Below are 15,865 nucleotides of genomic sequence, written 5' to 3'. Positions count from 1 at the left end.
AACCAGTCTTTTCAGTTCATTTCCTTTCAGCTACCCCCCCTCCCCCTCCCCGACCTCTCCCCTGCCCTCAGTCTAACCTGCAGCACTTTGCTGTCCACTGCGTCCACCATACTATCCCTCCCCCCTCCCTGCTCCAGCCTCCTCCTCCCTACTGCCACCCAATTGCCACTCCCGTAATGCACTGGTGCTGCTGCTCACAGTGTGGTTTCAGTTGCCTGAGACTGTAGTCGTGTGTGTGTGTGTGTGTGTGTGTGTGTGTGTGTGTGTGAAGGTCTTAACGGCCGAAAGCTATAATTGTGAGTGTCTTTTTGTTGTGCCTATCTGTGACTCAGTGTCTCCGCTATATGGTGAGTGGCAACTTTCCTTCGCATAATATTGGCAGAATTAAAGACTTGATAGTTCATATGACAACTTAATGAAGATGGACGCAGCAGAATGCTGCATGCGTTTCTACAAGAGTCATGGAGGTGTGATTCAAATGCAGATGGCATTCCTGACTAGTATTAACTGTGTGAAAGCTACTAACTCTTGGGAACAAGCTAATATTATTAACAACAAATGACATTAAAGAAAATACATGTTGAGAGGCCAATGACAGAATTCCCAGACTTCTGAACAGGAGTCGACAAGAGGCTCACGAGCTTACACCACATATTGCTCAAACTACCTGTATCTGAGCCAAAAATACCCTTTGTGAATGGAAGAGCTATTCCAGAATATAATACCATATGTCATAATCAAATGAAAACAAGCAAAGAGATTAATTTTTGTATTGGACTACCATTTATTTGACACAGTTCTAACAATAAATATAGAGCAGCATTAAGTTACTGAATAATATTCTGAACTTTGGCTCTCTACAACAGCTTACTGTCTATTTGCAACATGGAAATTTGAGTTTTTCAGACTCACTGATCGTATGCCCGTTCTGTATAACCAAATTTCAGTTTTAGTTGAATTGTGTCTTAAAAACTGTAAAAACTGAGTCTTCGTGTGCTGTAGTACAAGTTTATTTTCTACAAGTCATGAACTTGTGTCTTGAACTGCGGTATTTGATACGTTGCCTATGTTCCACACAACTGGTTCCTCCTGTCTTCTTAGCCTTTAATGAATATTTTGATTTACTGAGTGGTTGCTTGAGGGTGGGGTTATGGGTCATACATTTCCCTTATTCGTCATTGCAGATGAAATTTAAAGTTTCTATGAAATCATTAAAATGCAATGGAATGGAACAGCTCATAGCAAAGTTCTCAATACTGTGATTACTGTCGCTTTTGGTTTTGGACTACTACTGTGCTGATACACTGAAAAGGATGCGTATCCACATGTTACACATGGCAAGTGTGCATATTTTTCCATTCCACAATGTTTCAGTCAGCTCATTGTGGTGCCACATTAATAATGAGGAAGGGAAGAGCGTAGCCCAAACCAGCAATATCTAGTCTGGGAAGGATGATTTTGTGGGTATTTAATGTACTAACATATTGTTTCAAGTAAATGTTTAGCTTTTGGTCAATTAATATCTCTTAAGGTGTGACATATGCTTTTATATTCCATAGATTCATTAACCTTCAGACATTCACTGTATATATAAGCATGACTGTGGGTTCAAAAACATAAACTCTTTCTTTATCTTAAAATCAGTTACATTCAGTTTTAGCTGCTCGAGCTTGTTTGTTGTTTTTAAATGTAGATGAAATTACACTTCTTTTTTTGATAGGCTCTGCTCCTTCCCTGCATCAATGTGAAGTCTGATTGCTAACCCAACAATTATTTGCGTATTATTACAAGCTTCTTAGTTTCATTTATGACAGCTTGAATTTGATTGTGATAGATGAATTATGTCTTCCAGTCACTTAAAAAGTATCGAAGATGCCTTAGCTTAATATCAAATTTCGGTCTCTCTTTCATCTTACATTGAAAAAATCTATCTTACTTATCCGTAAATCAATTGAAACTGTCTGAAGGCAAAGTATTGCCTTCCAGTATGAAATAAGGTATTTAGAATTTCTCATTGCCACTGTGATACGCATGTGTAATGAAGCAAATGGTTATTGTGTCAGTGGCATCAGATACACAATGTGTTGACAGCTGCAGGTTCTTCATTATAAATAAGCATTTTATTGGCATCCATTTCTCATATTGTTTTTCAAAGCTCCTGATGTCCACATCTTGGTAAATAGTTTATTAGTAAATATGAAAAAATATGTATATCAAAGATTTCACTTTGAATTTGTGTTTCCCAATTAAGAATGGCTGTTATTCTTTTTATTCATTTTTATTTTGTTTGAGTGTATGTTGTCTTAACTGACAAGAGTCCTAAAATATTATGGAATGCTAATAGTTGATTACTTTTAGGTTTGGCATGGTCCAAGAGATGAATAAATATTCACAAACTAAAGACCTGAGCAGTCCTTCAGAAGACAGTGGATGTGCAGAAGTTACTGGCTGTTCCTCAGAGGATTTTTCAAGAACCTCATTTGATCGTTCCATTAGAAACCCATTCTATATCAGCTATGTGGACAGGCTGAGATATCCAGTATGCAGCCCTTCTCTTTTCAAAAGCACTGTGAGTCATATAATTTATATAGAGTAAGTTAATGAAAGCATACAAGGAAATTAGCTAATTAACTAAATTAACTTTTTCAGGGAAAAACGAGAGCTGATGTCAACAGAGAAACTGATATCTCATCATTGAAATCCTGTGATTTTGATGAAAGTGAGAGCGTAATTTTTGATGAAACATTGGATCCTGAGACTGAAAAAGCAGCTCAAGAAGCCATTTCAAAGTATTAACTTCGTGTTTTGTCTTGGCTTATCAAAGTTTAATAGTTTCTTTCAATAACCAGTCCTCACTCCTGTCCTCTCCCGTCCCGTCACATGCGTGAGAGAGAGAGAGAGAGAGAGAGAGAGAGAGAGAGAGAGAGAGAGAGAGAGAACAAGTAGCCATCTCTAGAAACAAAGAAGCTACTACACATACTGAAAGGCACTTCTACTGACTTCTTAATGTGGTTAACTTGTGGGTGTAGTCATCAGTCTGTGGAGATGAAGGTTTATCTAGATTGTACAGAAGGTCATAGAAGCTCAAAATGAAAGCAGCTGCAGTGACATCAAGAACACAAGTACTAGACCATAGCAGATATTTTTAGCAGATTAGATTAGATTAATACTTGTTCCATAGATCATGAATACGACACTTCGTAATGATGTGGAACGTGTCAGGTTAATGAAAGATGTCTGTACACGATATTACATTACACAAAATATTGCATGACACTAATGTTTAAGTTAGGTTCCTTTTTTTTTACCCCTCCCTCAATTTATATCTAAAAATTCAGCCAATGAGTAGGAGGAGTTGTCATCTAGAAATTCTTTTAATTTATTTTTAAATGTTGGTTGACTATCTGTCAGTCTTTTAATGCTGTTTGGTAGGTGACCAAAGAATTTTGTGGCAGCAAAATTTACCCCTTTCTGTGCCAAAGTCAGATTTAAGCCTGCATAGTGAAGATCATCCTTTCTGGTGTTATAGCTATGCACACTGCTATTGCTTTTGAACTGGGTTGGATTATTAACAACAAATTTCATAAGTGAATATATATACTGTGAGGATCCCTAGATCCTTAAATAGATGTCTGCAGGATGACCGTGGGTGGGCTCCAGCAATTATTCTGATTACACGTTTTTGAGCAATGAATACTTTTCTACTCAACGATGAATTACCCCAGAATATGATGCCATACGAAAGCAGTGAATGAAAGTAGGCATAGTAAGCTAATTTACTGAGATTCTTATCACCAAAATTTGCAATAACCCTAATAGCATACGTAGCTGAACTGGACGTTTCAGCAGACCATAAATGTGTTGCTTCCAGTTTAACCTCTCCTCAATGGACACATCTAAAAATTTTGAAAATTGACATTTTGTTAGTACTTTATTTTTACAAATTTTTACAAATTTTTACAAATTCTACCTTAACTACAGACTTCTGTTCAAAGTCTATATTTATTACTGGAGTTGTGCCATTTACTGTACGGAACTGTATATACTGTGTTTTATCAAAATTTAAAGAGAGTCCATTTGCTGAGAACCACTTAATAATTTTGTGAAAAACATCATTTACAATTACATCACTTAGTTCTTGGTTTTTGGATGTTATTACTATACTTGTATCATCAGCAAAAAGAACTAACTTTGCATCTTCTTCAATATGGAATGGTAAGTCATTAATGTATATCAAGAACAGTAAAGGACCTAAGACCAAACCCTGTGGGACCCCGTACTTGATAGCCCCCAGTTTGAGGAATCAGCTGTTGTTTTAACATTACATGAACCACTTATTTCAACTTTCTGCATTCTTCCAGTTAAGTATGAATTAAACCATTTGTGCATTGCTCCCCTCAAACCATAATGATTTAGCTTATCTAAAAGAATTCCATGATTTACACAATCAAAGGCCTTTCTTAAGTCCATCTCAATGTTGCTCATCCCTTCTTGGCATATCATTTAAATTTAACAGTGCAATACTACAATGTTTCTTCTGGCATTTGGTGCAACATTTTTTGGTTAGCACAACATTCAATTCAGGATAATTATAGTGGCAGTGCTGTTTCTCTCTTGCTATTTGCTCTTGATTTAAATGAAGTTCAAAGGTGCAGTAGCTATTGCTGTGGGAGATACACAAAGAATCAGTCTGGTGACATATTTGTCACAAGTGTTTGAAAATGAGTGGAATCTCAGTGCTTTTTCGAGGAGGAGGAGGGTAATTTTCACCTGTTACTCCACTGCATAATCGTTGGGCACCAAACATTTTCTGTTGAACAGCATTACAGCATAAGCACAAAGACTTGACCGATTTAGCTGTCATTTTAACAGAATATTCTCTCAGTTCTTAGTAGAACAACATTATTATAAATGAAAAGCACCTGTTTGCTTTTTTTCTACAATATTACTTTTATTGTTAACCGGTTTTCGGCTTAGAAGGCCATCTTCAGACATTTACTGAGTATTATCACCAAAGAAGTTACAATGTTTGCAAACAACATTGGAAGAGAAGTGACATGTCTAGACTGAAGTAGAAACATACAGAAAGTAACATACTTGAGAGTGTGGCAGTAATGCAATGAAAAAGTAAAAATGGAACAGTACATAAATAACAGTGGAATAGACAGGAAAACCTTTAACACAAAATAGGAATAGCATGCCTACATACTAAGTGTAAATATTTAGTAGCCTGAGACTGAACCACTACTTCAAAATAGTCAGTGGTGTTGCATAAATAGATAGGAATAACATTGTAAGACAGGGCCAGCCACAGCTTGCCGAACTTAATGCGGACTGAATGTGCAGGCCTTGGGTGGGCCAGTGTTTGGCAGAATCGAGGTCTCAGTGCTGTTTACCCTTCGCTATTGTTTGTGGTATGAGGACATTCACACGTCCAGTGGCTGTTTGCACAAAAAGAGAGTCTAGTCATTCGTCATCACAGTCCTTTAAAAATGAATAACAGTGACGGAAGAGTGGGATGAGAATTCTCAATTTGCATAAGCGGTGGATGTTGTATATTTACTAAGAAACTACATTACAATCAATATTGTGCAGAAAGAATTTAAAGATTTAGTTGACAATGAAACAACCAAAAATTGCAATGATTGACAAATGGTATTTATTGTTCTCTACATCAAGAAACACTTTGTGCTAGATTTGCACTTGTGAAGCACGTAAAGAAATTGGTGATACGAACAGTAAAATTTCGGAATTCGCACATATTATTCCATTGTCAGTTACAGTCAGTTTTCAGTGAAACTGAACAAAAAGCATGGAAGCTTCATATATCACTGCACTGTACATTTGTCAAGTCAAGGGGCATGTTTGGAATAATTTTTCAATTTAAAACTTACTATTGTTGAATTTATGAATGACAAAAGAGTGCAGTAATGAAAATTAGAACATATGGAATGGATTGCACACCTCGCATTTTAAGTCAGCTTGACTGAACACTGCTTACAGAAGACATGGCAAGGTAACTTATTTCTGATTTGATGGGGATGCATTTAAAAAGAAAATATTTTTGTAGAAGAGAGAAGATTTGACAAAGGCAGTCCAGTTCCCTAAGCTCACTGGCATTAAAGAAGATGCGAGGTTTGAATAATTTATTGTGGCCTTGAAAGAATTAGAAAGATAGTTTCCTAAACGTTTTGAGAACACTGCCAATCTTACATTTTCAAACTGTTTGCAGGACCATTTACCATGTCATTTGAAAGTAAGCATGTGCAGAAGTAACTGCTTGATCTCAAACGCAATTACTGTTTCAAAGCAAATACCTTTAATGTTAAAACAATCTAGGATATACAAATTGCTTTCCTAAGGTAGAGTTTCCGCATTTCCATGATGGGGTTCCAAAAGTGCTACAATATTTCAATCAACATTTGTGTGAAAGAAGTTTCTTTGATTACAAAACTAAATACGTCCTGATTATATGGCAACCTGAGTTCGAAAATCTGTGAAATTGTCTGCATCTGCCCATACACCTACAGCTTGAGCCAGATAAAAATTAGAACATGTCTTCAGTGCTTCAAAAACAATCAAGTAATTCTGAAGATTTGTTTTGTTTTTGGTCTGTGTTATTGAGAAGTATGAAATATAAAATTAAGTGATATGTTGTGCAGCTGCACTACCATTCAAATGCGGCACATTTGCAGTTGCCCCTTCTTCCCCCTCCACACTGCCAGACAGCGTAGTGTGGTGGTGGGGGAAATATGCCAGCCTGGTTTAACTCTGTGGCACTCGTGCCAGGGCATGGCTCGGGAGCCAAATCCTTGGCCACCCTGATGTAAGATGAAATGAAATGAAACCATTACGTACCTTTCCTAAGGTTACTGGGAAACTGTAGTTTGATTGTGGAGAGATTCCTTTCAAAATGTTAGTGACATATATAGGAATTCTTGCTTGAATGTGTGGAAATGATGAGACACATCAGGGAACTGAAGCATACTCAATGATAAGAAATAGAAAGTCACTGCATAGGACCAGTTCAGAGTTCAGTAAATAAACATCTCCCAGTCTCCTAGATAGTGCTGTATTAGAGAATGTATGAGAACAGGAGAACATATTATATTACTTACAGCTTCTAGAGCCCTAAAAAAATTCTCAGGAACCATCTGTGTATGAAATGGAGAGATTATTTTATAGTGGTGTATTAAGAAGTACCATGTGCAACGTAGATTAAAACCTTATAAAGAAAATTAAATATCTTTTTGTGAAAAATGCATTGTTAAAATAAGATTTCAGCGACAGTATCAAAGCGACCGAAATCCTTGAAGCCTAAAACGTACATGCTGGAGAAATAGGGGAGCTAGTTGGAGGAAAAACAGAGTAACAAATGTGATTAATTTGTTAATTTCAGTACTAATTAAAGTGGGGCTGTTGAGTGTTTCAAGATAGTGTGCTGAAATTGTGGTGATGTATAAGAAAAACTAATTCTGAAGGAAAGGTACAAGTAACTGTAATTTGTAATCCTCCCTTGGATTTGCAGTATTGATGACTGTGGTCATTGTCTGAATAGAAATAGTATTCTTTTTTTCTTCAAAATTTTAATCCCAGTTTGAGAAAGGTCATACAGTGGAAAGGCTTGACACGCATTCGAGTGAACAGTGTTTCAAATCCCCGCTCAGCCATCCGGGTTTTCATTTTCTGTGATTTCCATAAATTGCCAGGCAAATGCTGTGACGGTTGCTTTGAAATGGAAGTAGCTGATTTCTTCCCCATCCTTCCCCAATTTAAACGTGTGCTCAGTCTCTATTGACTCTGTCAGTGGGCTGTTAAATCCTAATCTTCTTTCAAATGCCAATAATTTTGCTTCTGCTTTTTATTTTGTTTCAAAGGACATGACTGATTTCCTTCTCCATCCTTGCCCTATCTGAATTTCTGCTTTGTGTTTAATAACCTCAACAGGACGTTAAACCATAATTTTCAGTTTCTTTAGCTTAACAGTGAAATCTTTAGTACAGAGATGGTACAGGTACTATCAGAAGATCTTTTTATAAATATAATTTGCACATATGTCAAAGTTGTTTCAACATAGTCATTATTGGAAATTTGTGCTAAGTTCCTATGGAACTAAACTGCTGAGGCCGTCGGTATAGTCATTATTATCCCATATTTTAAATACCAGTTGATACAAAAAAGATTTCAATTGTTGATTACAGACAAACTATAAAAGATAGAAATACGTTGTGCATGTTACTGGATAGGGGAAGGTTCAAAGTTTTGACACAGCTGTGCTGTTATTTTTTTGTAGCGACATGGTGAATACACCACAAGAAGAATCAATTTATGCATTTGAATTTGTATGAAGTCATGTCATTGCCCAATTGCAACAAGCGTTCCACCATCAATTCAGCAAGAAGCTACCTCTGTAAAAGTAGATTTATGACTGGCATACAAAATTGTTAGAAGTTGGCTGCATCTGCAAAGGGAATAGGACTGGTCGGCCACGCATGTTTGGTGAAAATGCCCAGCGTATCTGAGATGTGTTTACACACAGCTGTCGGAAGTCCACAAGGTATGCAAGCCAGGAGCTTCAACTCCCTCAAACAATGATGTGGTGTGAATTGAAATGATGCCTGCGTATGAAGCCTTACAAGTTGCAGTTACTGCAGCAATTGGGTCCTGGTGACCTTAACAGAAGGTGCAAATTTTGCATTTCAGTTATCTAGAATATGGCAGGGAGCACTTTTTCCGAATGACTCATCTTTATGGACAAATAGACTTTTCATCTAACGGGTAAAGTAAACTGTCATAATGTAAGAATTTGGAGGTCAGAAAATCCTGGATCATCGTTGAACATGAGGGACTCGCTGAAACTGAATGTGTTTTGTGTCATTTCTGTCCACAGAGTTTCTGAACTTCTTTCTTTTTGTGGAGTAAACTGTGACATTAATTTCATACCTGGACGTATCGCAAAATTGGTTGTTTCCACAACTTCATGAAGATTCTAGTGATTCCATTTTTGTGTAAAACAATGCCCTCCCTCACTTTCACCTTGAGGTGCAGCAATATCCTAACACCACCACCCCGCAATGTTTGATTGGAAGATGTAGACAACAAGATCTTGTTCATTGCTTTTGGCCTCCCAGGTCAGTAGACCTCACACTTTCTGTTATTATTTTATTTTTTTCTGTAGGGTTACATAAGTGTCTTTGTCCCACCCATGGCAGCTACTCTTAAGGAGCTGAGAAATCGAATTGTTGGAAGTTAAGTTTTTAAACATGGACGTGTTGATTGGCATGTGGAATGAAATGGACTACCATTTCAATGTTTCTTGAGCAAGCCATGATGCTGATGTTGAGTGTACAATATATTGTCTGTGCAAACACAAAAGTTTGAACCTTCCTCTATCCAGTGACAGGTGGTTTCTATCTTTCATAGTTTGTCAGGAATAACAATTGAAATCTGTTCATTCTTTTTGAATCATCCAGTACAATAAATAGTGTTGTTACTGTAATCTCATTGCATACTACATAATAGTGAAATTAGCTTCTAAAAAATTAATCAAACAAAAAGCAGAACATCTGTGGATAAACAAGGAGAAAAGTTGCATAAAGTAACACACATGTGAAACAAACAACTGCTAACCTTACATTTAACAGTAGCCAGTAGTATGTGTCCTTGTATGTGGATTGTAGTCAAAATAATTTATATTATTTACTAGGTTTTAAGACGTGTAACACATATAGTGAGAAACTAATTCATTGCAATGCAAACGAAGTAAGCAGAACACTATATAACAAATAATAGAAGCTACAGAGAAATAGATCTGATGTAGAAAGACTTCATACAAATGCAAAAATTGTGTTGGGCCATGATAGGAATAAATTGTTAGAAATGGAATGTTAAAAAAACAGTAAATTACCTCAAGATCAGCATAGGGAAGATACGAATAGGAAGCAGCAGCCAAGCAATAAGGCCTAAAGCAGATGCAAAGACAATGTTTTAGTGACAATGCAAGCATATGGCTACATACACAAAAGTGAGGAATTCATCAAAGAAAATAATATTATGTAGTTGGAAACTTTTTTTCAGAAGATTTGAAGTGATATGCCCATGTATATTTTGTCTATTGGGCAGGAAGACACCTCTTCTACATGAATCACAAATGTGCACTCTTACAAAGTCGACAACAAAATCAAACTGAAGTTGGTTAAGCAAAAGGCTACCTCTGAAAGCACATCAGCAAACAAACTTTATCATAAGCTCAATGAAATATCCAGAAAGTCCTCATTTAGAGAAATTTAGTTTACAAAAAACAGTGTTCCATAGGTTAGAGACCTGGAGGATATGCTCATTCTTTTCATTGCACATTTTGTATCTTTAAAAACAAGAAGCTTAAACTCCTGCATGTAATTAGTACAAGGTATATATGTCATTAAGAACAATTTGCTAAATATGAAAGACCCCTTCTACAATACTAAGAATTGTGCAGTCTAATTTTATGTTATTAATATTTCAAATTCAACAATGCGTTGTACATGTAGCTAAATGTACGCAATTGAACGGGCTCTTTATGATACTGTTGCTGATACATACAAAAACCATTGTTGCTGATACCTACAAGAACCACCATAAGCAGTAAATATTTCACAGCAGTGGACCATGCATGAAGAAATAATCTACCACAGATATGAAGATGACTGTTAATAAAAAGAGAAACAGGGTCACTGGAAAACCTAGTCTAGTACCTTCTGCTGCGGAAGTCGAACACGAGCCAGAACAAATGGATGTGGTCAGCCCATAGAGGGCTCAGCTTCCGCAGCGGCTATTCTGCGCAGCGACTCTCGCGCAGCGAGGGCGCCACCGCTATGCCATGTGCAGACAGCGGCCAATAGCCGCTCCCTCCAGTTTCATATATAGGGACCCGCTCAGCCCTAGTCCAGTCAGTCTGGTACGCGCTCTGGATTTCGTTTCTATCTCGGCGGTAATGCGTTCTGGTTGTTGCTCGTTGTTAACATTTGCATGCCTCTGGTTCCGAGTGGATTTACGTTTGGTGTTGTGGTTTCCACAAGCCTCTGTTGTTTCTCTTCCTTGTTGTGTCACTCATTGTCGGTTGCTGTCAGTTGTCGTTGGTCTGTCGTCCGACATGTCCTGTGTTTACCCGGTGGTGCGTGCTCCACACAAAAAGTTCTTTGAAATCGAAGAAAGTAGCAGCTAAACTTTTGGATTGATGAGTATTCTCCCTATTTGATTGTGATTTTACTTTCGAGGATATTGATACCCAAATGGATCAACTGGAGAGCCGAGCACCATTTAATGTTCCCTCTACCTCTTGGGACAATCATCGCTAGCCTTTGGCATCCATAGCCTTCTTTGTTGCAGTGGAACTTAAACTGATCTTTACTTGATTCGTATTCTCCTCAGTAAGTCACTAAAAAGCCTTAACTATACGTACACTGTCATACGCAATCCAAACTGATCAGTACACCCAGAAAATGTTGGCCATGATAGCCTACTGTTTTGAAAAAAAGGGAGAGGGAGAGCAAAATACCCATTGTATTTAAAGTCTGACTGTTCATTAAGCAAGTTATCGAGCCCCTTTAACTTGTTCTTATAAATCCCAAGTTCCTCTAAAATTTCAATCTTTAAGGGCAACTTGCAATATCTCCATCTTCTCTATGCTACTGTCGATGCGACCCTCATTACCCAAATGTTGACCAAAAGCCATCCTGTTAGCAGAATCAATATGCTCTCTGATCTTGGCTTTTGAAACATATACCCATCTGGCTGATGTAAATTTTATCGCAGATTCCACATTTCAATCAATAGAAGCGATAAATTGTAATCCAGCCAAACAGGTAGATACTTCACAGCTAGGTTCAAGGAGCATGCTAATTTTGATAACAGGATAGCTTTTGTCCAGCATTTACATAATGAGGATTACGTAGCTGGTAGCATAAAGAAGACAATGAAGAAATAGACTACTGCCCCTAAAGGCTTAAAAGTTTGAAATTTTAGAGGAACTTGAGATGTATGAGAGCAAGAATAAGAGCCAGATAAGCTGCTTAATGAACAGTCGGACTTTAAAATATGATGGATCTTTTGCTGGTTTCACAAAAGAAGTCCAATATGGCAGAGGTCTTACGGGTCTAGTGATCAGTTTGAGTTTCAAGACTTCCATATGTGACAGTGTGTTAATAATCGCTTTTTAGTGACTTACTGATTAGACTGTGTGATTCAAATAAGAATAGGTGAAAAAGAAAAGAAAATTTTACATTCATTTTCATTAGGTCAGTGTTGTGTGGCCACTGTTATTTGATACCAGAGTAATTTATAAAAAAGTAGTAATGCTGTATAAAAGTGGTTGGAAGCTTTATCATTGTAATTTTATTCTGGGTTTTACATTTAGACAACAAAGTCATTTAAGGTATATAAATAAATTGACTGGCGATAGGGACTGTTCTGTCAATAATGTAAATTTGTACACATCAAAAACTGACACCTAATGTTGATGACAGGTGTTATGCTACCGGTGCGTCAGTTTTCAGTAGTAAACTATGAATGACAGTCAACTGTGATTTGACAATAGCTTTTAATCTGGATAAGAAGTTTCTTTTGGGAGTACAATTTATGTGGTAAGGTGGCATTCCATAGTCGCTGACTTTTTTTTGCTACAAGAGACTTATTTGGTATGTTTTAAGCATTCTGTTACTTGATTATAGGTGCACAGTAGTATGGTTCTGTATATTTAATCTAGATATTGTTTTATGCCACTGTATGTGATGAGCATTTTATGCTCTATTCAACAATATTATGAAAAGGATAGTTGCTACTCATCATATAGTGAAGGTGCAGAGTTGCAGATAGGCACTACAGTTTTATGTTTTATTTGTAGACTGTAATTAGATGTAGGTTTTAAGAACTCCTCGAATCTCAAAGTTACCTGTACCATTCTTGGTGCAATTACAGGTGTTACTGTTCAGTCCTTGATAACTTAATTCTACTGGAAATTGCAATACAGGAATTTTTCTTATGCCGAAACTATTTGGCAGGTGTATTTCTTGACCTTGAAACAGTGTGTCACGACTTAGAGATAAAGCGTCCTTCACCAGCTTCATGAGTGGGGACTACATGCTTTGATATCACGTTGGTGATGCCATGTCAGATTGCTGCGTTCAGGAGAATGGGGTCCTCCAAGGCAATGTACTCAGTTATATGGTTTGCAATTGCTATTAATGAAATATCTTCTGTTGTTCAAAGCCCTGTTAAATGCTTTTTGTTTGTGGATGACTTAGCAATGTTCTACCCTTCCTCCAGTATTACGAAGACAATGAGATAACTACAGATGACCATCAGGAGGCTGGAAGCTTGGGCAACCAGAGAAGACTAAGAGTGTTAATTTTAACCACACTCATTGAAGTTTTAAGCAACCAGAGCTCATAATATTTTACGTTTTTAGGTAATTGTGTCCTGCCACCTGAAACGCCTACTTCAAATCATTGAATATTTTGAAATGCCGTAGTGGAAAGGCAAAGTGAGCTGACAGGTCTTGTCTCCTGCAGCTTCATAGGGGATTTCTCAGATCACATTTTGGTTTTGGCAGTGTGGTCTGTGGTTCAGCCTGTTTTTCCTACCTCAAGATTTTAGACACTGTCCATCATGAGGCCATTCGAATATCAAATGGACCCTATCGTACCAGCACAGTTTAGAGTCTGTGTGCAGAGGCAGGTGAACTACTGTTCTGGATTTCACCATGCCTCTATCTGACTCAACAGGCCCTGAAAATCTCAACATGGTCTGTCATTGGCATTCAGTGCAGCAATCCAACACCTTTGAGTGGCTGTCTAGGAATCAGTCCCATGCAACCAAACCATTTAGGATATGTGCTACTTGATAGTTTCAAGGAATTGCTTATATCAGTCCTCTGAATGCATTGCCAAGGATGGAACAAATTGGTGCCTTTAGAGGCCGAAAGTGATTTTGAGCTTAATGCTGTAGGAGAGAAATTGTACTCAATATTAAGTTTTTACAACTCTTGTTTACTTCAATTTTAAGTACACTCTTTGTCTTTGTTTTATGGATGGATCTCACCAACAGAATGCCCTCAGTTGATTTCGATGAGTTGTTTTCAAAGTGCAACTTCCATAACAGTCTACATACTATGATGCTGGTATTATGGCGGCATTGGAATGGATTCACAGACATTACAATACAAGGCTTCTAGTCTATTCTGACTCGCTCAGTGCGCTAGAAGTGGTCCACCAGATGTATCCAGTAGACCAGTTTATTCAGCTTGTTCATGACCTCTTACCTCATCTACAATACACTGACGAGGTGTTGGTCTTTTGCTGGGTACCTAGACACATCAGGGTACAGAGAAATGACATATTCAACAAAGCAGCCAAAGTAGTATGCAGGGATGGTGTTTGTCAATATGCCATACCCATGCAGTCCATCATCTCATTATCTGACAGTTGATCATGCATAATTGGGAAACTGAATGTTTGGAGGTGGTGGAGAACAAAGTGCAGTCACTCAAATTGACCACGCAGGCATGATGACGGACGTCATGCCAATCTCACCAATGGAAGGAAGTGCTACTCACCAGACTGCACGTAGGACAAAGCCTTTTAACAGTTCCCTCCTCCAGCAGGATGATCCGCCACTCTGTGAAATTTGTGATGTGCCACGTTTGATTCAGCATATTTTGGCTACATGTGTGGTACATAAACAGCCATTGGTTTTGCTGGAAATCTGTCCACAATCCTGTCTGACAATGATGCCAGTGTTAGATGGGTTCTGAAATTTTGTTTACTTTTGGGTCTTCTCTCTAAAGTGCTGGGGAGGGGAGGCAGACTTCAATGCACTGTAAACTATTCCATCTGTGGGTACAGCCTTCACCTTTCTTTCAAACTGTGTGGCCACCCATGGCAGACATATTGCAAAATAACTTGAAGAGCTGGGTCACAAGCAGTTGGTCCAACATTATGCTGAAAGTCGAGAGGAAAATTTTAAAGAATTTCAAAATTCTGAGTGTCAGTTTGATAACATGACTCCTCAGAAGATGCAAATGCCATGTTGGTACAGACTAGTAATGAAGACGAGCAATCACTGTATGTTGTGTAGTGGGCATTTATAACAACTTGTATTGATAATTTACACAGTAACAGTGCCCAATGTTGCAGTTTTTGTACTGTCTATGGTGGGAGAGGCTTGCAAGGATTGAACAAAATTGTTAAAGGCCGATTATCTGCAATCAGTTAGAACATCTGACTGTACAAATATTGGTGAAACGTGGTAACAACATAAATAATGGAGAGAGGCTCTTTTTCAAATTAACTATAATTTCACTATACTTTGTTGAGAGTTTTCGAGGCAAAAGCAATGGGTTTATCAGATGAACCAATTCTATGGGAGAGCACAATTCCAGTCCTGTAAGGTGATGCATGCATAGCTAACACAACAGGCTTAACTAGATCAAAATGAATCAGATGACGATGATGACATAGACTTAACAATGCATCCTTTAACTGCTGAATGGGTCCCAAAGTTGTTGTGGCCACAAAAGAACACCTTTCCATTGCAGCCGGTTTAGCAAAGCTGCAATTTGCTCAGCTTTTGCAATAAACTTAATGTAATATATAATCTTCTGTATAAAAGAGTGGAGCTCCTTCACATTACAGGGCACTGGGAGATCTTTATTCACAGACAATAGCAGGTGAATACCATGTGCATTTATAACATGTCCTAAGTATTAAAGTTATTCATTTCCTTGTTACACTTTTGCTAGCTGCAGAAAGAACTTGAAACAAACAGTCTAAATTTGTGACATGTTCAGGAGGCATGTAATATGGTGACAACAATGTTGTCCAGATAGTTT

At 37.7% G+C, this 15,865-nt stretch overlaps 1 protein-coding gene across 6 annotated transcripts in view; it reads left to right on the top strand.

Annotated features, from left to right (window-relative positions):
- LOC126299140 (uncharacterized) overlaps window positions 1–15,865 on the top strand; it is a 159,942-nt gene that overhangs the window by 52,927 nt on the left and 91,150 nt on the right. For all 6 annotated transcript variants that reach the window (XM_049990905.1, XM_049990903.1, XM_049990907.1 and 3 more), the window contains 2 exons: window positions 2,359–2,569; window positions 2,650–2,789. In XM_049990905.1, coding sequence (XP_049846862.1) covers window positions 2,359–2,569; window positions 2,650–2,789 — 351 coding nt within the window. The remainder of the gene's footprint in view (window positions 1–2,358; window positions 2,570–2,649; window positions 2,790–15,865) is intronic.

Source organism: Schistocerca gregaria, chromosome X (genome assembly GCF_023897955.1).
Source record: "Schistocerca gregaria isolate iqSchGreg1 chromosome X, iqSchGreg1.2, whole genome shotgun sequence".
Taxonomy (NCBI): domain Eukaryota; kingdom Metazoa; phylum Arthropoda; class Insecta; order Orthoptera; family Acrididae; genus Schistocerca; species Schistocerca gregaria.
Note: the sequence above shows the minus strand (reverse complement) of the source record. Positions and strands in the feature narration are given on the sequence as shown.